The sequence below is a fragment of the Paramisgurnus dabryanus genome, chromosome 4, assembly GCF_030506205.2.
Source record: "Paramisgurnus dabryanus chromosome 4, PD_genome_1.1, whole genome shotgun sequence".
NCBI classification, from domain to species: domain Eukaryota; kingdom Metazoa; phylum Chordata; class Actinopteri; order Cypriniformes; family Cobitidae; genus Paramisgurnus; species Paramisgurnus dabryanus.
This window is the reverse complement of record NC_133340.1, coordinates 442,616-469,360: the sequence shown is the minus strand read 5'-3', so window position 1 is coordinate 469,360 and position 26,745 is coordinate 442,616. Positions and strand designations below refer to the sequence as shown.

At 38.1% G+C, this 26,745-nt stretch overlaps 1 protein-coding gene and 1 long non-coding RNA gene across 2 annotated transcripts in view; one reads left to right on the top strand and one right to left on the bottom strand.

Moving 5' to 3' along the window:
* LOC135785891 (WD40 repeat-containing protein SMU1-like) overlaps positions 1 to 26,745 on the top strand; it is a 53,205-nt gene that overhangs the window by 13,593 nt on the left and 12,867 nt on the right. Inside the window, exons 4-7 of the mRNA XM_065295521.2 lie at positions 22,023 to 22,133; positions 22,212 to 22,289; positions 22,428 to 22,556; positions 23,312 to 23,431. Of these exons, the coding sequence (XP_065151593.1) occupies positions 22,023 to 22,133; positions 22,212 to 22,289; positions 22,428 to 22,556; positions 23,312 to 23,431 (438 nt within the window). The remainder of the gene's footprint in view (positions 1 to 22,022; positions 22,134 to 22,211; positions 22,290 to 22,427; positions 22,557 to 23,311; positions 23,432 to 26,745) is intronic.
* Positions 6,082 to 10,073, bottom strand: LOC135785889 (uncharacterized). Its single transcript, XR_010546729.1, has 2 exons — positions 9,652 to 10,073; positions 6,082 to 6,827 (listed from the first exon to the last, which is right to left on the bottom strand). It is a non-coding gene; the product is annotated as an uncharacterized lncRNA (long non-coding RNA).

Sequence of the window (26,745 nt, the reverse complement as noted above, 5' to 3'; positions counted from 1 at the left end):
AGCGGTTGATATGGCAATCTGACATTTGCACCAATTGAAAATGTATTATGAATAGTTGAAGCACCAACATTAAAGGCTGCTACTCCTGTCGAAGCTGTCAAAAGCACAGTAACATCATCAGGATTTTCAGACAGCTGAGATAACAGTCTGCAAGATTCATAGTGTATTGCCTTAATTAAATGACTTTTTCCTGTGCCTGCTCCACCAGTGATAAATAATCTGATTGGTTCAGGGTTTTGTCCAAGTACTTTTTGTAAACACCACTGACGGACTTTATAGAATATGTCAGATTGTTCCTCATTTAGTGATCGCAGTAAATGTAACGCTTCATTTCTAGGCAGTGTGGTATTGTTTGTTTCTACAGTAGAAATAGTTTGTTGGTTTCCTGTAAGATCTGGAATAAGGTTTTGAGTGTTATCTTCATCAGGCAATACTTTATTCTGCATCAGTTCCATACATTCGTGACGTTCTCTTTCAGTTTCAGGACATATTGCAGCCCAAGCATCCTCTAAATCTATATCCTGCTCCAAAAGCTGTTTAGCTCGCTCTAATTTATCAGAGTCCTTTTCAAACAATTCTCTGTTGCAATCAACAATTAATTTCACATTTTGCATTCCAGATTTAGTTTTTATGACACCACTGTTGTAGTACTCCTCATATGTCTCATAGTTGCTTGGCTTCAAGTGACAGTCATCATAATGTGGTAGAAAAAGCTGCAATAGTGAATGATAGTATTTTTCTGGATCTTTTGTGGGCGAAAATCTCGGATATCTGACAACAGCTGGCTCGGTACGTGTTCTTCGTTTCACATAACCACAGTTATTATCGAGTTTAATAACTTCAGTTTCTGCATTTTGTTTTTGTGACAAAACTTCTGATTTTGTCAAAACTCTGTACTCAGAACAAAAACTGGCAAGACAAAGATTAAGTAGTGGTTGTTTCTGTGGTCTGTTCTTGTACCTATCAACAAAACTTGTCATCCAAAAACTGCTTTCATCATCAGACTGTTCTTTCTCCACTTTATTCTTAAGCACATGCAAAGGCAAACTCATCTTTACAGGATTTGGTCCTATTGGAATGAATTGTACTTTACGTGAGCATTCCTTTAAATGCATGCCTGTCAGTCTGTACACAGCTTCTTGCGAGGAAATTTCCCTGTTGTGCAAATAAACACTTCCCAATTGCTTTAAAGATGCCTTAGCTTCAAGATTTCCGTTCATAGCTTCATTTTGCGTACGTTGAAGCAAAAGTCCCATTTCTTGTTCTGCTTTTGTGATGTAGCTTAGTATATAAACTACTACAGAAAAGGCATCTGTGACATACTGAATATCCATATTTCCTTGCCAAGCACGCAGTAAATCTCTGTTATACTGGTTTACCCAAATATCTTTTGGATTTCGTTTCAAGACAATGGATTTCTTTTTAGAACATTTGTCGTATGCTTTTTCAAAGACAGCCTGACAAATACCCACAGAAGAGAATAAATCATCAGTTGAATCAAAAATCACGTCAGAGTTTAAAGCATTTTTGATTTTTTGTAAAATTGCATTTGCTGTGTCATCTTCATTTTTCCCTTTAAACTCATCTGCATTAGATGCTCTTGTAATAAAGGTACGGCTAGATGGAGGTCTTGGAAAATTAAAACGACATACTGTATTTTTCTTGCGACATGTTTTTGAATGTCTTGTACTGTGCTTTTGCACACTGTTTACGGTTTCAAAGAGTTCAGTGTCTTGTTCTGGCGGTGTCTCACAGGTGATATATGTGTCAATGAAATCAGCAACCACAGGATCATTAGCTTTATCATCATCATTAAGCTTTGGAGCATTTTCTACCCAAAACAGACAGTGAACGTGAGGAGAACCACGTTGCTGGAATTCAACACGATAAAAATAGTCTTTTATTTTACCGATAGGTTCAGCTGGTGACATAATGACATGTTTCAAAAAACAATGCCATCTGTGATCAAACATTCTTGCTGCAGTGACAGGATTTTTTCGTATAATTTCGCATTTCTCAGCCCAGGCAAGTTGATCTAAATTGATTTGTTTGCCCTCTTGTTTAATAATGGTGTTCAACATTTCAGGCCATCTCATATCAGCAGAACTAAAAGATGCAAAGAATGTTGGTATGCCAAGTTGTCTAATTAAAGCAAAGAGATCTTTCTGTGTAGACATCCAATAGGGAGGGGTCCCTCTGACTGGTCTCAAAAACTTATATCCTTCATCAAACTTAAGTATTTTTTGCAAGGAATCAGGATTTGTCAGCATATCTGGTGTCACCTCTGATAAACTACCTTTTTCAAAACCTTTTCGTAATGCAATTGAGACATTAGACAGAATTTGTTCAACTTCTGATATATACTGTGCATAAAAAATGAAGTCTGAATTTTGAGCAAAACGTCCATCAGCATTTAATATTCGTGCATTCAGGTATCTTGACAATGTGATTTTTTCTGGTCTGTCATCGTGAAATGTTGGACCACCAGTCGGATAGAGAAAAGGGAAGCACTTAGCCTCATTGGTTTCATCTGATAACAACCTGACAGGACTGTTACCTTCACCTGGTGCTACATTTAGTACATCATGAAAATGTTGATCAATTATTTCTGAACCAATGTCAACAGGCTGTAGTGATGTGTCTGACAAAAGTCCATTTTGCTCCTTGATATATGTAAGGTCTTCCTGTGTTTCATCATCAGCTACCTTCTCATCGTCACTGTTATCAGAAACATTATCTTCCTGCATTTCATTACCATCAGTCTCGTCAGGTTCATTCAAGTTGTTGATCCACTGCTCATTAAACTCCACATCTTTATACCACTTATTGTTTTGTACCAAATATACTAAAGCATTTCTGACATGATCGGTGTGGACATATTTATATTCATAATGACCTTTGTATGTCAATTTTCGTTTCAGTTTGATTTTTATCATATGATCATCACATTCATTTCGTGGAAGTATGTTGGTCATGTTTGTAGTATTAACCGGAATACAGACAACAGGTCCATGGCACGCCCTCTGCCCACCTCTGGGAAGACATAGCAATTTAAGAAAAGGAATATTGAGTGCTATTAGATGTTGTTCCAATGAGTTTAGACATTTTAATTCTTTAGGAATGTCCTCCAAATGCATATTGTTGGCAACACTCTCTTCAGGTAGTTGTCCTCTAAGGATTTTTCGATGGCATGTATAACATATCCACAAATTACAGGCTAAATGACCAGATAAATTACAATTATGCTCACATTCAGTGTCACATACATGTAAATACTTTAGTGTGATGCATCTTTTACTTAAATCAGCTATGTGCTGTCCTTTTTGTTCATAACAATCAAATTTACACTCAATAACTTGTTTTCTAAACAATAGCCGATGACATACACAACAAACACATTCTGGACCTCTGCTGACTTCTTGTTGAAACTGACTAATAGTAGCATCAATGTTTTTTTGTCTTTCTCTTTGTTTTGCATAAATTTCACATCCTTTCTGTATTTTACTCATTCGGAAGTTTGCATCATTATGATATTTACTATTAGAATATTCACGAACACTGGAATTAAAAGTTGAATTTGTGCAATATTTATGCTTAGAATATTCACGAACACTGGCATTGAAACTGGGATTTGTGTTATATTTATTCTTAGAATATTCACGAACACTGGCTGTAAAAGTGGGATTTGTGTTATATTTATTCTTAGAATATTCACGAACACTGGCTTTAAAAGTGGGATTTGTGCTATATTTATCCTTAGAATATTCACGAACACTGGCTTTAAAAGTGGGATTTGTGCTATATTTATCCTTAGAATATTCACGAACACTGGCTTTAAAAGTGGGATTTGTGCTATATTTATCCTTAGAATATTCACGAACACTGGCTTTAAAAGTGGGATTTGTGCTATATTTATCCTTAGAATATTCACAAACACTGGCTTTAAAAGTGGGATTTGTGCTATATTTATCCTTAGAATATTCACGAACACTGGCTTTAAAAGTGGGATTTGTGCTATATTTATCCTTAGAATATTCAAGAACACTGGCTTTAAAAGTGGGATTTGTGCTATATTTATCCTTAGAATATTCACGAACACTGGCTTTAAAAATGGGATTTGTGCTATATTTATGCTTAGAATAGTCACATAAGTTAGATTTAAAGACTTTGTTGGTTTTGTATTTGATATGAGAATATTGCCTAACATATGCTTGAAAATCAACATCTGTGGAATACTTGTCCTTTGATCTTTTACGTATTGACTCACGAATGTTAATATCAGTCTTATATTTACTTTGAAGGAGTTGAAGTTTTCTCTCCTTATATTCAGTGTCATGACAATACTTATTTTTAGACATTTTAATCTTTTTCTGTCTATATTTAATATTAGCACAATATTTAGTTTTGGACATTTTATTTGTTTTCTGTCTGTATCCAATGTCTTCACTAAATTTCCTTTTGGACAATGCTATCTTTTTATGTCTGTATTCTGCGTCTTCAAAGTATTTTGATTTTACACTTAACTTTTTTCTTTCTCTGAAAGCATTATCGCTTTGGTATCTCTCACGCTCTCTTTTACATTTGGACTTGTCTGCTGTGTCATTTAATTTCCTTTTTCGTAAACCCTGTGTAATGCTTTCATTACCCAATACAGCTTTGCATGCTCCTGCACAAACATTTATTTGATTTTTATGTGTAACACACGTGACAATTTCAAAGTGATTTTCATTACAGTGCTTCAGATATATAGCATTATCTGTAAATACCTGATCAGTTGGTGCATGTACATTCCATCTGTCATCATTGAAAGTAAAAATATTTGTTTTCAGCAAATCGGCCGTACAAAAAATGTCTATTTCTGTGGCCCACGATCCAGAATAATACATTTTACGTTGTGTCAAATAGTCTTTAACTGATCTGTAGTCTTCTCTTAAATACCTTATAAATTTAGAACTGTTAGCGTTAAGGTGTTTCACAACTTCACGTCTGATTTTCAGGTGTTTCTCTTCATTGCCACATACTGCATGTGCTATACATCGATAAAAGCAGTTGCCGTCTCCTTTGATGCTCTTTGTTTTACATGGTTCTCCTAAAGAACTTATATTTATACCCTGTACACTGTGGTTTTCATTAGTTAAATGTAAACGTGCACACAACGCATCTTGATTTGCAGATGTTAACAGCTTAAAACTGAACTCATTATTTATAGTATTGCCAATAATGATGTCATCTGTGAGTACATTCTCATTAAACAGGACATCTGTCAAATCAAAATTTTCTTGTGTATTTGTCAAATCAACATTTTCTTGTGCATTTTTCTTATCAGGCAATTTTTCTGTATCCAATTTGCTTACATATAGTTCTTGTTTACTGTTACCATCAGTACACTTACTTAGCTTATGTTTGCTCTTGGGTGTAATGCTTGTGGCACTGCATTGACTAGACTTACAAGTTGTGTTAGCAGCTGTGGGTTTACCAGTTGCTGTTGCTTTAACATCCATCACCTTGCGTGGTTTTCTTTCAGTGTTCAGTGAGACAGCAGCAATAACAGTTTGATTATTCAACTGACTATCACCAAGTGGTTTCTGTGCATTTGGTTCCTTATTGCAATCTTTTATGCATATGCCTTCTGCAGGTCTTGAGTCATGGTACATTAATTTATCTGGATCTGCTGCACTTTTAACACCATTAACATTTGTTCTGATTTGACTATTAGTGACTGTAAAGGCACCTGCATTTGTGTCACACAAGCTGGGCTTGATTCCGGTTACCTCAAATGGAATATATGCATTGCCATACCTATTAGCAAAATCATAGAAATACCCAATAACATGATCAATGTTGCTGTAATAAGCTACAAAGCTTGTTGCAGATCTGTATTGTTGCCCATTAATGAAACTGGTTGCATGTGAATCTACAATGGCATACAAATTACCTTGTTTTATAATTGCACATGTATTGGCAGCAATAGTTACCAAACAAGCATCAAAATCACTCAGCGATCGCTCCACTGCTACATGAAATGGCATTGCAAAATCTCCCACTTCTGCATCATACTCAAAAACATCAGTAAAGCCACCGAAAGATGAACCAAACTTTATTTCAAAATATTTGTCACAGTACATACATGTTCTGGGAAGTTCTGGAATCAATATGTATTCACACTGGCCTTTTCCTATTTGCCTTGTATTTTTTAAAACAACATAAAGGTCATTTCCCTTATTCAGTACATTATCCAAATCTGCAGTTTGCCATGTCAAAACATTTTTTACACAGTGCTGAAGTACAGATGTTAAACTAATAGCCGCACACTGCTTATTTCTTGTACTACCAAATCGCATATCGTCTTGACTGAACGATCCTCTTATAACTGCTCCATCCAGTACTTTATCAGCTTCATTGGCAGATACCTTGTCAATCACATGCACTTTCTCATTGACAGTCTTATAGGCAGTCCCATGGACTTTCTCAATGACAGTTTTATTGCCAGTCCCATGGACTTTCTCAATGACAGTTTTATTGGCAGTCCCATGGACTTTCTCAATGACAGTTTCAATGACAGTTTCAATGACAGTTTTATTGGCAGTCGCGTGGACTTTCTCATTGACAGTTTTGGCAGTCCCATGGACTTTCTCATTGACAGTTTTGGCAGTCACATGGACTTTCTCATTGACAGTTTTGGGACAATAAATTGTCGGTATTGGAGCACTTTTGAGAGGAGGCCCAACCTCATATGCGGGTATTTTTACAAGAGGCTCAACATGACTGACAACAGCCATGCGCCTCTTAGCCGCCTCAGATCTCCGGAACCCCTTTTTACGTGGCATCTGCAAAAACATAACAACAAATAAGAAACTGTTAATACAAAAATATTATGCATATACTCTTCATTTTTTTACGTTGTTTTAATTTATTGACATTGGTGTACTTAAAGGGATAGTTCACTTTAAAAAGAAAATTCTGTCATCATTTACTCATTCTCATGTTGTTCTTAACCTGTATGAATTTCTTTTTCTGATTAACACAAAAGAAGGTTTTTTGAGAAATGATGGCAAACAATATTGTAGTATTGTACAATAAAGGATACTACAATACTGAACAAGGAAACGGCTTCACTGATAAACGTGCATGACAATTCCTTTCGCTATATAACGCATATCTACTAATGAATTATAAACAAAAGAAATAGAAGGTATTGCCCAGAATAAGTTTTACAAAGTAGTAAATCAGGATGACACCAGTAAGTACAGGCTATATAATTTGTGTGTTTAATTTAAGCTATTTATTTATTTTTGTCCCTGTGCGCCGATCGGAGACGAAGTTTACTGTGCTGATATTCTGAGAGCTTTCTAGTCTTGCGGCAGTCATCAGCAGCGCCTTGCATCGCCCAATCAGCAAATGATGGGCAAGTGCCTTTTTACATGTCCTTAATTTAGTGTATTTGGCTCTCAATTCTCATGCATGTATCATCAGTAAAGTCGGTTCGATGATTAATATTAAATCGCCATTAGCTGCTTTCAGATGGAGCGGCATTTACTACACAGAACCGTAGTTCACAGAGAAATTAGGCAAAATCGGATTCATAATTGAAAAAAAATGTACTCCGATAATCTATGCGCTTTTGGCTAGCTTCTCTGTGAACCACAGGTCTGTGTAATAAATGCTGCTCCATCTGAAAGCAGATGATGGCATTTTACTTCATCTTTACTGATGAGACACGCATTAGAATCGCAGGCGATTTTTTGCGCAGCCATAATCCAAATACATTGAATTAAGGCCATGTTAATGTCCTGATGGTTTGTAATATAATCCGCTAGCTAGCCTACCTGTAGTTTCTCTTTTAGCATGTTTGCTTGTGCTTTACAGAATCACAATTTAAACTTCTGAAACGTTTCATTTTTGTTACTACGTTCAAGGTTTTAATGTATTATGTTCATATAAGGCACAAAATTAGTAATCATCTTCTCCGCTTTAGTTTTTAGTGTCTAATATTACATGATGGTCTTGTCATAATTATTAAATAACATCCTAAAATCTTTTCTTTTTCATTTTTAAACACTGCACCACTTGTATTATATTATATACAAAAAATACACTTGTTGATTGATTATGTTTCCACATACCATTATATGGTGTGTAATAAGGTAAATGTTTATCAACAAATATTATTATTTTCTAAAGCTAAGTCAAACACAATGATTTAAAATGTTGTTATGGGATATTTTTTAATCTGCATGATTAATTTGAATTTTTGAAAGCCCTAAAAATACATGATTTCATTTTAGACTGGTCTTATGTTTTGCTTTAGAGATAAAGAGACAGTTTCCTAGACCGGGCTTATTCTAGTACAAGACTAAAATGTATGTTTGATCTGTCTTAATTTAACCACACTGATATATCTTAACATATATCAGTGCCACTGTATTTGCTCAAGACGCACACTAGTAACGTCTTTTTTATAAGGTTTGTTTGAAACAACTACTTAATAATAGTAATAGGCCTAGTGCTGGATTATTCTAAACCATGTCAGGAAACTGCCCTATGATTTAGCTCTATGATTTCCATTTTAGGTTGTTTACTGTATGTGCACTCTCAGAAGATAATTTACACAAGCTGTCACTGGGGTGGTACCCTTTCAAATAATACACCTTTGTGAAAAGTGCATATAATGGGTACAAATGTACCCATATCTGTATTTATTTTAAATTTATGCAAAAACGTAAAAGAACAACTTAGACCACAAACATGGTAAATATTAGGACCCATTTAAAGGGTATGTCCCAGTGACAGCTTTTGTACCTTTTATTCTGAGTATGTATGCATGATAACAGAAAGGAGTAAGCACGCGCCTTCAGCCATCTTCCTGCCAGTCAGCTTGCCTCAGACTGAAAGTAATAAATGAAATATGACACCTGGCTGCTGCTCTGTGATGTGACGGGCGTTCAACTCCGGTAAACTCAGGCACATAATAAATTCAGCTGTACTCTTTGCTCTCTCTCTAACCACACTAACTGATTTAATTACAAGAACATATAAAACCAATGTTTTAAGTTGGTGCCGCTGTGGGCAAGTGATCTAAGCAAGAGATAAAAAAACCTTTTTAAAACAACATTGTTTCCTACACACGTGATTTTCAAAACTTTTTAAATCCTGTTAAGTTAGTTGTCACCTTACAGTTTCAAAGGTTCACAGTTACCTTACTTCGTTATGTGCCATAAATAAATAAGACTTATTACAGTTATTTCATTCGCCTGTGTCTCAGGGTGTTATTTGGCGCTTACTGAGTTGTTTTCTACTTTTGTTGTCGTGCGCGAGTCCGGCTCGGACTTTAGGAGAGGCTGCATTCGCTCGGAGAAAAAAACGTTTTTAACCATCAAAGGCAGCGACAGATCTCTAACAGTATAACAGCTATTTACTTGCAGCATATTCCATTTCTCCGTAAACTAAAATTTTCTATAAAACTGTTATTGTTCAAAACATTCGGTGTTTTAGCAGCCTTTCAGTATGATTTCGGAGGCCCTAGTTATTTGGTCGACGGAGTTTTCAAACTACTCAATACACACATTCATCGTCGTATACGTGTAAAGCATTGCATAACAATTGCTATTATTTATTATCTAAATATCACTTTCGATAAAATACATAACTTACCTTTGTTTAAGAACACCAGCAACTTTATGATACACGACACAACAGCTTATCCACCAACGACGACAAAACAAACAACGCATGCGTACTAGTGATGGGTCGTTCGCGAACGAGCCGGCTCCAAGAGCTGATTCTTTGTAGCAAACGAGCAGAACCGAATCTTCAGACGCAGGCAGGGGTGGGACCGTAAGAGCCGGCTCTTCTAAAAAGCCGAGTCAGAAGATCCGTATCTATGAAAAGAGCCGGACTGCCATCACTAAAACGTAGAGCCGGAGCTTGAGCCGAGAGAGCCGCATCTACGGAAATAGCCGGACTGCCAATCACTACTGCGTACAGTAGTGATGAATCGTTTGCAACGAGCCTGCTCTGAGCCGATTCTTTGTAGCCAACTAGAAGAGCCGGCTCCCATCAACAAGAGAGCTGCATCTTCAGCCGCAGGCAGAGGCGGGACCTATTTGCATGTGGCACTCGATGCGTCCAATCAAATGGAAAGACAGACTAGGACTATACCATTATGTTAAAGAAGAAAGGGGGAAAGACGCTGCAAAATCAGTGTAGTGGTACAGTCCGAGTACACAAAGCGATAGAGAGAGGAGGGAAAGCCGGATTTAATAAGCGCGTTGGGAGATAGTTAAGGCATTTAACGAAAATAAGAAGAAAGTTAAGTCATAAGTGAAACCATAAAAGAAGAACTTTTGTCTATATTTATTAGGTTTATTTGCTGTAATTCTGTGTTAATTGTTCAATTGTTTAATTAAAGTTTTATCATAATGTCAAATAATATTAGGCTTAGGCTATCTGTGTATTTTTTCCAAACAAAACATTAAAAAATAAAGCTTTTATATAAAAAAAAACAATTGATACAAACAATTGCATACCAACACACAACCATTTACAGTTGCTAATTTGGCCAAAAAAAAAGAAGTATCCCAGTGATCGTAAATGAAGACCCGGAGCCGGAAGACAAGAAAAAAAAGAGAATGCCAGGAATACATAGAGGACAATAATGGAAGTATACAAATTTAAAGGACACAAAGGAAGAATAGAGAGATATAGTTTTCATTGCTTTAGGATTAATAGAGCTCTGAATAGTTTCCATATACCTGTCCAGATCATCCTTAAATAAAGAAAACAGAGGTTTGGATCCAATACTTCTTTGCTTATGTATGTGAAATTTGGCTAACAGGAAACATAAATTAATTATATAAAATTTGCCTGTCTTTTCTTTCAAGCAATCAAATAATCCAAAAAAGACATCTTTAAAACAAAAGGAAAAATCACTAATGAAAGAAGATTGAATAAACCATAAGACTTCTGTCTTCTGGCGTGACGTCCGCCATTGAAGTCAATGGCAGCCCATATAACCGTACGTAGGAAAGTTATGAAATTTGGCACACATGTAGAGGACAGTCTCAGAAGTTACTATCGCAACATTGGTGTGTCTGACTCAAACTCTCTAGCGCCACCAACAGTCCAAAAATCCACTTATGTTCATGCTTATAACTTCTGACCCGTCAGTCCTAGAAACTAAATTCTTGTTTCCTCTGAATCCTCATGATGATTCAAATGCACACATTGATGCCATTTGTGTCATGCAAATCTTTCCGCCATTTTGAATTTTCCGTAAAACCTACTTTTTCGAACTCCTCCTAGAGCGTTCGTCCGGTTTGCATGTCCTTTGTTATGTAGCATCTAGAGACACCCCAGACAAAAAGTTATCAAAAGCTTTTTGATAGACCAATGCGTTCTCGTATACAGTGACAACATACAAGGCGGCGAGCACGCCAAAACGGACGTAAGACCGTATCTTCGCAAAACTTTATTGTATTGACACGAAACTTGGTATATGTCATTACAGTCATGACCTGAGGATGCCTGCAACGTTTCGTCACAGCGCCACCTAGTGGTCTCAAGATACGAAACAATTGCTTTTTTCCATAAAACTAATGCAAACTTAGATCTTAAATCATGACAGTCATCACGTATGAATCATTTTTTGCCATGTTTGGCTTGACCCCGGTATCGCTGCTTGCAGCTATATTTATTAGGGGTCAAGCCACGAAGTGGCGTAGACACCTATTGTTATTGTTAGTTTTCTTATTATTATTAGGGGTCAAGCCACGAAGTGGCGTAGACACCTATTGTTATTGTTAGTTTTCTTATTATTATTCTTCCTAGTTCTTCCGCCATTGAAGTCAATGGCAGCCCATAGAACCGTACATAGGAAAGTTATGAAATTTGGCACACATGTAGAGGACGGTCTTAGAAGTTACTATAGCAACATTGGTGTATCTGACTCAAACCCTCTAGCGCCACCAACAGTCCAAAAATCCACTTATGTTCATGCTCATAACTTCTGACCCGTGAGTCCTAGAAACTAAATTCTTGTTTCCTCTGAATCCTTGGCTCATGATGATTCAAATGCACACATTGATGTCATTTGTGTCATGCACATCTTTCCGCCATTTTGAATTTTTCGTAAAACCTACTTTTTCGAACTCCTCCTAGACCGTTTGTCCGATTTGCATGTCCTTTGGTATGTAGCATCTAGAGACACCCAAGACAAAAAGTTATCAAAAGCTTTTTGATAGACCAATGCGTTCTCATATAAATTGACAACATATATGGCGGCGAGCACGCCAAAACGGACGTGAGGCCTTATCTTCGCAAAACTTTATTGTATCGACACGAAACTTGGTATATGTCATTACAGTCATGACCTGAGGGTGCCTGCTACGTTTCGTCACAGCGCCACCTAGTGGTCACGAGATTCGAAAAATGCCTATTTTCGCTTATAACTACTTCAAACTTGAGTCTAAAATCATGAAGGTGGTCTTGTTAGATTCCTTGAGGCATGCCGAGTCAAACGATACCAAACGGTTTTCGTTCGGCCATTTTGGGTGTCGGCCATTTTGAATTTTCTCATTAAGTTCAGTATTTCACAAACAGAATGGCGTATCGCTACGAAATTTGCCATGGTTCATCAGTGACATGTTCTGAGCGCACCTATAAATCTTTAGGATGGCGCCACCTAGTGGTCAGGATATGTAAAAAAATGTTTTTAAATCTTTATGTCATTTGATTAAATTGCCACTATGACATAAGACTTCACTCTATTGATTCCTTGGCTCATGCTGAGTCCGACTGTACCAAATATGTCTGAGTCAAACCTACTTCCTGTCGGCCATTTTGAATTATATTGAACACCTACTTTTTCGAACTCCTCCTAGAGCGCTTGTGTGATTGGCTTGATTTTTGGTATGCATCATCTAGAGACACTCTAGACAAAAAGTTATCAAAAGATTTTCGGTAGACCTATCCGTTGTCGTATAACGCATCAAAGAATGCGAGGGCGAGCACGCCAAAATGTCTTTGAGCCTGTATCTTCGCAAAACTTTTGCGTATTAATATGAGACTTGGTATATGTCATAACAGTGATGACCTGAGGGTGCATGCACTATTTCGTCACACTGCCCCCTACTGGTCACGAGATATAAAAAAATTCTATTTTTGCTTATAACTACTGCAAATTTGAATGTAAAATTATGAGACTGGTCTTGTTAGAATTCGTGAGGCATGTCGAGTCAAACGATACCAAATGGTTTTTGGTCGGCCATTTTGTGTGTCGGCCATTTTGAATTTTTCTTTAAGTTCAAGTATTTCAGAAACGCAATTGCGTATTGTTATGAAACTTGGCATGGTTCATCAGCAACATGTTGGGAGGACTTGTAAACTTTTCGGTGCCCCCTAGTGGTCAAGAGATTTGAAGCTATATCTCTGCATCTCTTTATCGTATTTACACCAAATTTGGTGGGTGTCATCACAATCAAGACCTGAGTCACAATTAATTTTTTGGTCAGTGCCCCCTAGTGGTCAAGTCATTTAAGGCTATATCTCTGCATCTCTTTATTGTATTCACACCAAATTTGGTGGGTGTCATCACAATCAAGACCTGAGTCACAATTTATTTTTTGGTCAGTGCCCCCTAGTGGTCAAGTCATTTAAGGCTATATCTCCGTATCGCTTTATTGTATTTACACTAAATTTGGTATGTGTCATCACAGTCATGACCTGAGGCACCAACTATTCTTTCGGCACAGTGCCACCTAGTGGTCTCAAGATACGAAAAAAGTGCTTTATTTCATAAAACTAATGCAAACTTAGATGTTAAATCTTGGCAGTCATCACGTATGAATCATTTTTTGCCATGTTTGGCTTGACCCCGGTATCGCTGCTTGCAGCTATATTTAGGGGTCAAGCCCCGAAGGGGCGTAGAACCCTATTGTTATTGTTAGTTTTCTTATTATTATTATTATTATTTTTCTTCCTCGTTCTTCCGCCGAAAGTCAATGGCAGCCCATAGAACCGTACATAGGAAAGTTATGAATTTTGGCACACTGATAAAGGACAGTCCAATGTGTCCCCACAGCAAATTTGGAGTCTCTATCTCTAACCCTCTAGCGCCACCAACAGTCCAAAGTTGCACTTATGTTTTTGCTTATAACTTCTGATCCGTAGGTCCTAGAAACGAAATTCTTGTTTCCTCTGATTCCTTGGCTCAAGCCGATTCGACTGGACCCTATGACGTCATTTTCCGTCATGAAAATTTTTCCGCCATTTTGAATTATTCGTAAAACCTACTTTTTCGAACTCGTCCTAGAGCTTTTGCCCGATTGCCGCGAAAATTGGTATGTAGCATCTAGAGACCCTCACGGCAAAAAGTTATCAAAAGAATTTCGATAAACCAATCCGTTGTCATATAGCGCGTCAACAAAATTTTCATAGAGCGCAAAAAAACAGATTTTAGGCTGTATCTTCGTCAAACTTAGGCCTATTGACACGACACTTGGTACTTGTGATGCCAGTCAGGAACTGAGTGTGCATGCACAGTTTCGTCGCAGTGCCACCTAGTGGCCAGACAGATGTTTTTTACACCTATAACTTTGGCTGTGATCAACGTATTTTGACGGGACTTGATTTTTAGGAGTCCTGAATAGTCGCCGAGTCCAACGATACCAAACATGCCAGATTTCGCCTTACGGTTAGCCCTGCGCAGCAAAACAGCACTTAAAAAACACGCGCGAATATCTCCGCGAGCGTAATTCTGATCGACTCGAAAACATCATAGGAAGAATATTGCATTACCTTCTGAACAAAAAGTTCTATTAGCACTATATTAAAATTTTCATCAGAAATGGCCGAAAATTGCAAAAAACGAAAAATTACCTTTAAATTTTGTGTTTTTACACATAAATGGTTATAACTTCGTAACGCAAAGAGATTTTTTCACCATATTTGATACGCTGATGTACGACCACAGTCTGAGGCTACACAAAAAAAATTGTATGGTTGCACCACTAGTTGGCCTTATAATTGAACAAAACCTTTGAAATCAAGCCACCCTATGGTCATACAACTGTTTCTTCACTAAACTAAAGTGTATAGTCATAAAACTAGCTAGATGTAACACATTTATGACCTGAGGTTGCATGCACGAATTTTGTCATTGCGCCACCTACTGGTTTTGAGATAGAATATGGCCTTTTTTGCCTAAAACTACTGCAACAACACATCTAAAACCATGAGTCATCATGGATTATTCCTTTCATGGCTTTGACTATAATCACTAGAGGATGTCCATTTACTCTCTAGCAACCAATGAGAATACGTTATCAACTGTTTTTGCAAGAGCTTTTTCTCTGTATCAGAACATCACAGAGACATGGGGATGGTCTCTTTTGACTCTTTTAACTTGTTGTAACATGTTGTGACCCATGTTTGCCCACTGTAAGCATCACATACATGTCCTTCAGTGCTCTAATGTTCCATGATTGTCAATAACCGAAGGACAGTTGCAGTAGACAAGAATATAGATTATTTTTGTTGATAACCTTTGCATTTTTTCATCTGAAATCATTAGGTTTACCTAGGTTCTTCAGTCTGCTTATCCAAACTCAACTTTACACCCTTCTGTGCCCTTTTCGGCTTGACCCCGGTATTGCTGCTTGCAGCTATATTTAGGGGTCAAGCCACGAAGTGGCGTAGACACCTATTGTTATTGTTAGTTTTCTTATTATTATTCATCCTAGTTCTTCCGCCATTGAAGTCAATGGCAGCCCATAGAACCGTACGTAGGAAAGTTATGTAATTTGGCACACATGTAGAGGACAGTCTTAGAAGTTACTATAGCAACATTGGTGTGTCTAACTCAAACCCTCTAGCGCCACCAACAGTCCAAAAATCCACTTATGTTCATGCTCATAACTTCTGACCCGTGAGTCCTAGACACTAAATTCTTGTTTCCTCTGAATCCTTGGCTCATGATGATTCAATTGCACACATTGATGTCATTTGTGTCATGCACATCTTTCCGCCATTTTGAATTTTCCGTAAAACCTACTTTTTCGAACTCCTCCTAGAGCGTTCGTCCGATTTGCATGTCCTTTGGTATGTAGCATCTAGAGACACCCCAGACAAAAAGTTATCAAAAGCTTTTTGATAGACCAATGCGTTCTCGTATAAATTGACAACATATAAGGCGGCGAGCACGCCAAAACGGACGTGAGGCCGTATCTTCGCAAAACTTTATTGTATCGACACGAAACTTGGTATATGTCATAACAGTCATGACCTGAGGGTGCCTGCAATGTTTCGTCGCAGCGCCACCTAGTGGTCACGAGATTCGAAAAATGCCTATTTTTGCTTATAACTTCTTCAAACTTGAGTCTAAAATCATGAAGGTGGTCTTGTTAGATTCCTTGAGGCATGCCGAGTCAAACGATACCAAACGGTTTTCGGTCGGCCATTTTGGGTGTCGGCCATTTTGAATTTTCTCATTAAGTCCAGTATTTCACAAACAGATTGGCGTATCGCTACGAAATTTGGCATGGTTCATCAGTGACATGTTCTGAGCGCACCTATAAATCTTTAGGACGGCGCCACCTAGTGGTCAGGATATGTAAAATACATTTTTAAAATCTTTATATCATTTGATTAAATTGCCACTATGACATAAGACTTCACTCTATTGATTCCTTGGCTCATGCTGAGTCCGACTGTACCAAATATGTCAGAGTCAAACCTACTTCCTGTCGGCCATTTTGATTTATATTGAACAGCTACTTTTTCGAACTCCTCCTAGAGCGCTCGTGTGATTGACTTGATTTTTGGTATGCATCATCTAGAGACACTCTAGACAAAAAGTTATCAAAAGATTTTCGGTAGACCTATCCGTTGTCGTATAACGCATCAAAGAATGCGAGGGCGGGCACGCCAAAATGTGTTTGAGCCTGTATCTTCGCAAAACTTTTGCGTATTAATATGAGACTTGGTATATGTCATAACAGTGATGACTTGAGGGTGCATGCACCATTTCGTCACACTGCCCCCTACTGGTCACGAGATATAAAAAATGTCTATTTTTGGTTATAACTACTGCAAATTTGAATGTAAAATTATGAGACTGGTCTTGTTAGATGTCATGAGGCATGCCGAGTCAAACGATACCAAATGGTTTTTGGTCGGCCATTTTGTGTGTCGGCCATTTTGAATTTTTCTTTAAGTTCAAGTATTTCAGAAACGCAATTGCGTATTGTTATGAAACTTGGTATGGTTCATCAGCAACATGTTCTGGGAGGACTTGTAAACTTTTCGGTGCCCCCTAGTGGTCAAGAGATTTTAAGCTATATCTCTGCATCTCTTTATCGTATTTACACCAAATTTGGTGGGTGTCATCACAATCAAGACCTGAGTCACAATTTATTTTTTGGTCAGTGCCCCCTAGTGGTCAAGTCATTTAAGGCTATATCTCTGCATCTCTTTATTGTATTTACACCAAATTTGGTGGGTGTCATCACAATCAAGACCTGAGTCACAATTTTTTTTTGGTCAGTGCCCCCTAGTGGTCAAGTCATTTAAGGCTATATCTCCGTATCGCTTTATTGTATTTACACTAAATTTGGTATGTGTCATCACAGTCATGACCTGAGGCACCATCTATTCTTTCGGCACAGTGCCACCTAGTGGTCTCAAGATACGAAACAATTGCTTTTTTTTCATAAAACTAATGCAAACTTAGTTCTTAAATCATGACAGTCATCACGTATGAATCATTTTTTGCCATGTTTGGCTTGACCCCGGTATCGCTGCTTGCAGCTATATTTATTATTATTATTATATATTATTCTTCTTCTTGTTCTTCCGCCATTGAAGTCAATGGCAGCCCATAGAACCGTACATAGGAAAGTTATGAAATTTGGCACACATGTAGAGGACGGTCTTAGAAGTTACTATAGCAACATTGGTGTATCTGACTCAAACCCTCTAGCGCCACCAACAGTCCAAAAATCCACTTATGTTCATGCTCATAACTTCTGACCCGTGAGTCCTAGAAACTAAATTCTTGTTTCCTCTGAATCCTTGGCTCATGATGATTCAAATGCACACATTGATGTCATTTGTGTCATGCACATCTTTCCGCCATTTTGAATTTTTCATAAAACCTACTTTTTCGAACTCCTCCTAGACCGTTTGTCTGATTTGCATGTCCTTTGGTATGTAGCATCTAGAGACACCCAAGACAAAAAGTTATCAAAAGCTTTTTGATAGACCAATGCGTTCTCGTATAAATTGACAACATATATGGCGGCGAGAACGCCAAAACGGACGTGAGGCCTTATCTTCGCAAAACTTTATTGTATCGACACGAAACTTGGTATATGTCATAACAGTCATGACCTGAGGGTGCCTGCAACGTTTCGTCACAGCGCCACCTAGTGGTCACGAGATTCGAAAAATGCCTATTTTCGCTTATAACTACTTCAAACTTGAGTCTAAAATCATAGAGGTGGTCTTGTTAGATTCCTTGAAGCATGCCGAGTCAAACGATACCAAACGGTTTTCGGTCGGCCATTTTGGGTGTCGGCCATTTTGAATTTTCTCATTAAGTTCAGTATTTCACAAACAGAATGGCGTATCGCTACGAAATTTGGCATGGTTCATCAGTGACATGTTCTGAGCGCACCTATAAATCTTTAGGACGGCGCCACCTAGTGGTCAGGATATGTAAAACATTTTTTTTAATCTTTATATCATTTGATTAAATTGCCACTATGACATAAGACTTCACTCTATTGATTCCTTGGCTCATGCTGAGTCCGACTGTACCAAATACGTCTGAGTCAAACCTACTTCCTGTCGGCCATTTTGAATTATATTGAACACCTACTTTTTCGAACTCCTCCTAGAGCGCTTGTGTGATTGGCTTGATTTTTGGTATGCATCATCTAGAGACACTCTAGACAAAAAGTTATCAAAAGATTTTCGGGAGACCTATCCGTTGTCGTATAACGCATCAAAGAATGCGAGGGCGAGCACGCCAAAATGTGTTTGAGCCTGTATCTTCGCAAAACTTTTGCGTATTAATATGAGACTTGGTATATGTCATAACAGTGATGACCTGAGGGTGCATGCACCATTTCGTCACACTGCCCCCTACTGGTCACGAGACATAAAAAATGTCTATTTTTGCTTATAACTACTGCAAATTTGAATGTAAAATTATGAGACTGGTCTTGTTAGATTTCGTGAGGCATGGCGAGTCAAACGATATCAAATGGTTTTTGGTCGGCCATTTTGTGTGTCGGCCACTTAGAATTTTTCTTTAAGTTCAAGTATTTCAGAAACGCAATTGCGTATTGTTATGAAACTTGGTATGGTTCATCAGCAACATGTTCTGGGAGGACTTGTAAACTTTCCGGTGCCCCCTAGTGGTCAAGAGATTTGAAGCTATATCTCTGCATCTCTTTATCGTATTTACACCAAATTTGGTGGGTGTCATCACAATCAAGACCTGAGTCACAATTTATTTTTTGGTCAGTGCCCCCTAGTGGTCAAGTCATTTAAGGCTATATCTCTCCATATCTTTATTGTATTTACACCAAATTTGGTGGGTGTCATCACAATCAAGACCTGAGTCACAATTTATTTTTTGGTCAGTGCCCCCTAGTGGTCAAGTCATTTAAGGCTATATCTCCGTATCGCTTTATTGTATTTACACTAAATTTGGTATGTGTCATCACAGTCATGACCTGAGGCACCATCTATTCTTTCGGCACAGTGCCACCTAGTGGTCTCAAGATACGAAAAAAATGCTTTTTTTCATAAAAATAATGCAAACTTAGATCTTAAACCATGACAGTCATCACATATGAATCATTTTTTGCCATGTTTGGCTTGACCCCGGTATCGCTGCTTGCAGCTATATTTATTATTATTTTTCTTCCTCGTTCTTCCGCCGAAAGTCAATGGCAGCCCATAGAACCGTACATAGGAAAGTTATGAATTTTGGCACACATGTAGAGGACAGTCTCAGAAGTTACTATAGCAACATTGGTGTGTCTGACTCAAACCCTCTAGCGCCACCAACAGTCCAAAAATCCACTTATGTTCATGCTCATAACTTCTGACCCATGAGTCCTAGAAACAAAATTCTTGTTTCCTCTGAATCCTTGACTCATGGTGATTCAAATGCACACATTGATGTCATTTGTGTCATGCACATCTTTCCGCCATTTTGAATTTTTTGAAAAACCTACTTTTTCGAACTCCTCCTAGACCGTTTGTCCGATTTGCATGTCCTTTGGTATGTAGCATCTAGAGACACCCAAGACAAAAAGTTATCAAAAGCTTTTTGATAGACCAATGCGTTCTCATATAAATTGACAAAATATATGGCGGCGAGCACGCCAAAACGGACGTGAGGCCTTATCTTCGCAAAACTTTATTGTATCGACACGAAAATTGGTATATGTCATAACAGTCATGACCTGAGGGTGCCTGTAACGTTTCGTCACAGCGCCACCTAGTGGTTACGAGATTCGAAAAATGCTTATTTTCGCTTATAACTACTTCAAACTTGAGTCTAAAATCATGAAGGTGGTCTTGTTAGATTACTTGAGGCATGCCGAGTCAAACGATACCAAACGGTTTTCGGTCGGCCATTTTGGGTGTCGGCCATTTTGAATTTTCTCATTAAGCTCAGTATTTCACAAACAGAATGGCGTATCGCTACGAAATTTGGCATGGTTCATCAGTGACATGTTCTGAGCGCACCTATAAATCTTTAGGACGGCGCCACCTAGTGGTCAGGATATGTAAAACAATTTTTTAAAATCTTTATATCATTTGATTAAATTGCCACTATGACATAAGACTTCACTCTATTGATTCCTTGGCTCATGCTGAGTCCGACTGTACCAAATATGTCTGAGTCAAACCTACTTCCTGTCGGCCATTTTGAATTATATTGAACAGCTACTTTTTCGAACTCCTTCTAGAGCGCTCGTGTGATTGGCTTGATTTTTGGTATGCATCGTCTATAGACACTCTATACAAAAAGTTATCAAAAGATTTTCGGTAGACCTATCCGTTGTCGTATAACGCATCAAAGAATGCGAGAGCGAGCACGTCAAAATGTGTTTGAGCCTGTATCTTCGCAAAACTTATGCGTATTAATATGAGACTTGGTAAATGTCATAACAGTGATGCCCTGAGGGTGCATGCACCATTTCGCCACACTGCCCCCTACTGGCCACGATATATAAAAAAATGTCTATTTTTGCTTATAACTACTGCAAATTTGAATGTAAAATTATGAGACTGGTCTTGTTAGATTTCATGAGGCATGCCGAGTCAAACGATACCAAATGGTTTTTGGTCGGCCATTTTGTGTGTCGGCCATTTTGAATTTTTCTTTAAGTTTAAGTATTTCAGAAACGCAATTGCGTATTGTTATGAAACTTGGTATGGTTCATCAGCAACATGTTCTGGGAGGACTTGTAAACTTTTCGGTGCCCCCTAGTGGTCAAGAGATTTGAAGCTATATCTCTGCATCTCTTTATCGTATTTACACCAAATTTGGTGGGTGTCATCACAAACAAGACCTGAGTCACAATTTATTTTTTGGTCAGTGCCCCCTAGTGGTCAAGTCATTTAAGGCTATATCTCTGCATCTCTTTATTGTATTCACACCAAATTTGGTGGGTGTCATCACAATCAAGACCTGAGTCACAATTTATTTTTGGGCAGTGCCCCCTAGTGGTCAAGTCATTTAAGGCTATATCTCCGTATCGCTTTATTGTATTTACACTAAATTTGGTTTGTGTCATCACAGTCATGACCTGAGGCACCATCTATTCTTTCAGCACAGTGCCACCTAGTGGTCTCAAGATACGAATAAATTGCTTTTTTCATAAAACTAATGCAAACTTAGATGTTAAATCATGGCAGTCATCACGTATGAATCATTTTTTGCCATGTTTGGCTTGACCCCGGTATCGCTGCTTGCAGCTATATTTGAACTTGTTTCTCGTCAGGCATATCCAGCGGGCAGTAGCAAAGAGAAACGCAGACAGGCCATCGCTCAAGCTTTTGCTGGAGAAGTTTGTTTGGTGCCACCGTCTCGCCTCATGGCTCTGCTGGGCCAGGTATGTTCTCGATCTTTTATTATTTTATATTTGGACTGGTTACGTTGATGCCTGTACACCTGTGTTTGCTTTAAATAGGGCCGTATATGTGAGGGGGCTCTTTACAGATTGCAAGAGACCAAAGCACTAAGGCAGTTTGGGTCATTAGCAATGCTGGTATGTATATTATTTTGAGTAATCTCTTTTATTAGACCAGTGTTTCCCAACTATACAGCCCCTGTTCCACCCAAACCAATTCAGTGTATTAGTACGTCAAAAATCTGTTTATCCATCTGTTTTTTTTCTACAATTTAGTCTTTAAAGTGGCAACAACACCAGGGACTTTTACCTCCGGGTATGTCATTGGATCTGTTCCGCGGCAAAGGTGCATTAAAGGACATGGAGGAAGAGCATTTCCCTACACAGCTGAGTCGCCTTATAAAGGTTCAGTAACACAACAGTGTAATATTCTGGCTGATCACATGGGAATTCGTAACTAAGATGGCTTATTTGCATGAACTTGTATGATTATTTGAAGGCAATAATAAAGTCACAACCCTAAGCATAAGTCACTGGCGCAAAAGGAGATTGGGTAACACTTTACTTGAAGGGGTGTTCATAAGACTGACATGACATAGTCATAATTATGACATGACCTGTGTCATAAACACGAAGGAGATTTTATGACACAGGTCATGTCATAATTATCACTAGTAATGCCCTTTTTTGTATGAATTTCATATTGATTCATACATTTTAGTATAATCTGGGGTAAAGTGTTACGAATTCATTCAAATTGGCTCGTTCATACAATTGCATTGAGATGTTGTAGTATCTCTGTTTTAGCAGAAATATGTTATGAATATTACAGTATGCCCGTCTGCATTAGAAGCAAGTAGACATCATGTCAGATGGTCATACGTGACTATCTCAACATATGCAAATTTTAATTGCTTTTGTGACCTGAGGGGTTTCTCTGTGTCCTGTACTCTTCCAATTCTACTTTGCTCACTGTGACACTGCACGTTTGGAATAATGTCAATGTGCTAACATTTTAAGGAGCTACTAGTGACTCAAGGCAAAGCTGGCATGTTTTAGGTGACCTTGATCACTTTGAAGTGTTTAGAGATATTGTGAAAGGAAACCTAATCAGTGTTTTGAATTTTCTGTTTGCGTATCTGTGTACATCTGTTATATAGTTTGGGCCAAAGTCTCATGTAGAGTGTGCTCGGTTCTCTCCTGATGGACAATACCTTATCACTGGTTCTGTTGATGGTTTCATTGAGGTCTGGAACTTCACCACTGGTAAAATTAGGAAGGTGAGTATGTGAGAAACCCTAATAAATGATAAACGATGAAGCGTATAACCAACTGATTGCATTCACAACAAGGTCAGTGTATATTCAGGGTATACTGTATGTGGAATTTCAGATGTTTTTTTATGTAACTTTTATAGAACTGAAAGTAACTTGCAATTATTAGTGTTCCTGTAGCTCAGTGGGTTCGATCCCGGGAACACACATATGATAAAATGTATGCATTGTAATGCACTGTTAGTCACTTTGGAAAAAAACATCTGCTAAATGTTTTTATATATATATATTGTGTCTGCTTATTGTTTTTGTCTTAAATTTGATTTTATTTGTCCTTTATTTAACCAGGAGAAAAACAACTCGCTGAGATGTAAAACCTCTTTTACAGGAGTATTCTGGCCAAGATGAAAAGCAATTATACAAACATGACAACATACAATTATATATCCAGCATAAAATATAAAACCAATTCATTTTAAAAAATATAACATTTTGTTTCTGTGAAACCAAGCTTTGCATGGGGAAAGGATCCAGTATTTTTAAAGGTAAAGGATCCAGCATTTAAGTATTTAGCATTTTATGAAAACAAATCTTGTCAAAATCTTATCATAAACCAGAGAAGGTTTAAACCATATTCACACCACACTTTGATCTCAGAAAACTTCCATAAAATTTTCAGAGAGCCTTCTGTGTGGACACAAACACGTTCGCTCCCCTAAAGGGTACCTATAACATCGCCGTAACATTAATGGAAAGCGTTCTGTGTGAACAAAATGCAGAATCAATGCCATAAGCAGCGTGCCGTAGTGAGGACAAGTATAGATCAAGAAGAAGAAGAAATATCCCTAAACTGGACTGAAGCAGAGATCAGGGAGCTTGTCACGATTCGCTCTGAAGCTGAGATCATTCACCAGTATAAAAGAACAACACGTCATGCTCTCTTTTATGATGAAAAATGCATACGTGTGGTTTCTCGAGAGAGAAATCACGGATAATAAGCAAACTTCAGACGCTGTGGAAAAACCTACCCAGTGTAGGACTGTAAATACGTCATGTGTCTTTGTAGCATGGATTCCGGAAAATCAGGGTGAATGAACAAAAATTAAACGATCCTGGCCACGCATTTTCTGTGTATATTCTGTTATCTCTGTGTGAAAAGGGCATTAGAGTAGGCAAGGTGTTGGTTTGGTGGCTTCACATAAATTCTCTTTTTCTGGACATCATGAGGTAACTAGTTTTCAGAGAGTGGACAAAAGAGAATCAGTTGGTTATCACCTTCCTCTGAATAATAGAAACCATAAGAGATGGTAACATTTATCTCTAGCTGCTAAAGAGAAGTCTTTGATTCTTGTTGTTTTGAAGTGAAAGTGACGTGATGGTCAAGTATGGTAACCCATGCTCGAAATGTGAACTCTGCATTTAAAGGGATAGTTCACCCAAAAATGAAAATTCTGTCATCATTTACTCATCCTAATGTTGTTCTAAACCTGTATGAACAAAAAAGAAGATATTTTGAGAAATTATTGTAAACACACAGCATATAGTGTCTATTGACTTCCATAGTAGGAAAAAAATATTTTGGAACTAATGAGATAAATGATGAAGATTAAATACCATCATATTTTTTATTTCTACTATGAAAGTCAATGGACAACATGAGGATGAGTAAATGATGAGTAAATGATGAGTAAATGATGAGTAAATGGTGAACTATCCCTTTAACCAAAGCAGTGAGTAGTAAACACATGTCATTTCAACTTACTATTATTTATCTTGACAATAGATGAGTTGCTACAACTTATAAAATCAAGATGACTTTTAACAACTCATCTCTAGTCAATTAAGGCAGCAAATAATTTTTTACAGTTCAGCATTACTCTAAATGTTACCAAATATATATCCTATTATATACACACTCACCTAAAGGATTATTAGGAACACCATACTAATAATGTGTTTGACCCCCTTTCGTCTTCAGAACTGCCTTAATTCTATGTGGCATTGATTCAACAAGGTCCTAAAAGCATTCTTTAGAAATTTTATTTCATATTGATAGGATAGCATCTTGCAGTTGATGGGGATTTGTGGGATGCACATCCAGGGCACGAAGCTCCCGTTCCACCACATCCCAAAGATGCTCTATTGGGTTGAGATCTGGTGACTGTGGGGGCCATTTTAGTACAGTGAACTCATTGTCATGTTCAAGAAACCAATTTGAAATGATTCGAGCTTTGTGACATGGTGCATTATCCTGCTGGAAGTAGCCATCAGAGGATGGGTACATGGTGGTCATAAAGGGATGGACATGGTCAGAAACAATGCTCAGGTAGGTTGTGGCATTTAAATGATGCCCAATTGGCACTAAGGGGCCTAAAGTGTGCCAAAAAAACCCCACACCATTACACCACCACCACCAGCCTGCACAGTGGTAACAAGGCATGATGGATCCATGTTCTCATTCTGTTTACGCCAAATTCTGACTCTACCATCTGAATGTCTCAACAGAAATCGAGACTCATCAGACCAGGCAACATTTTTCCAGTCTTCAACTGTCCAATTGTGGTGAGCTTGTGCAAATTGTACCCGGTGGGGTCTTCTGCTGCTGTAGCCCATACGCCCCAAGGTTTTGCGTGTTGTGGCTTCTCAAATGCTTTGCTGCATACCTCGGTTGTAACAAGTGGTTATTTCAGTCAAAGTTGCTCTTCTATCAGCTTGAATCAGTCGGCCCATTCTCCTCTGACCTCTAGCATCAACAAGGCATTTTTGCCCACAGGACTGCCGCATACTGGATGTTTTTTCCTTTTCACACCATTCTTTGTAAACCCTAGAAATGGTTGTGCGTGAAAATCCCAGTAACTGAGCAGATTGTGAAATACTCAGACCGGCCCGTCTGGCACTAACAACCATGCTACGCTCAAAATTGCTTAAATCACCTTTCCTTCCCATTCTGACATTCAGTTTGGAGTTCAGAAGATTGTCTTGACCAGGACCACACCCCTAAATGCATTGAAGCAACTGCCATGTGATTGGTAGATTAGATAATTGCATTAATGAGAAATTGAAAAGGTGTTCCTAATAATCCTTTAGGTGAGTGTGTGTGTGTGTGTGTGTGTGTGTGTGCGTGCGTGTGTGTGTTTGTGTGTGTGTGTGTGTGTGTGTGTGTGTGTGTGTATCATAAAGTTTAAAAAGCAGCCTGCTCTAACCATAAACCTTAACTACCCCTGATGTTGGCTTTCCCTATTTTGTTTAATTTTTAGTGCATCCAAGCATCTTTCATTTGACAACAGTGGCCACTCCTCTAGTGAGAGAAATGAATGAAA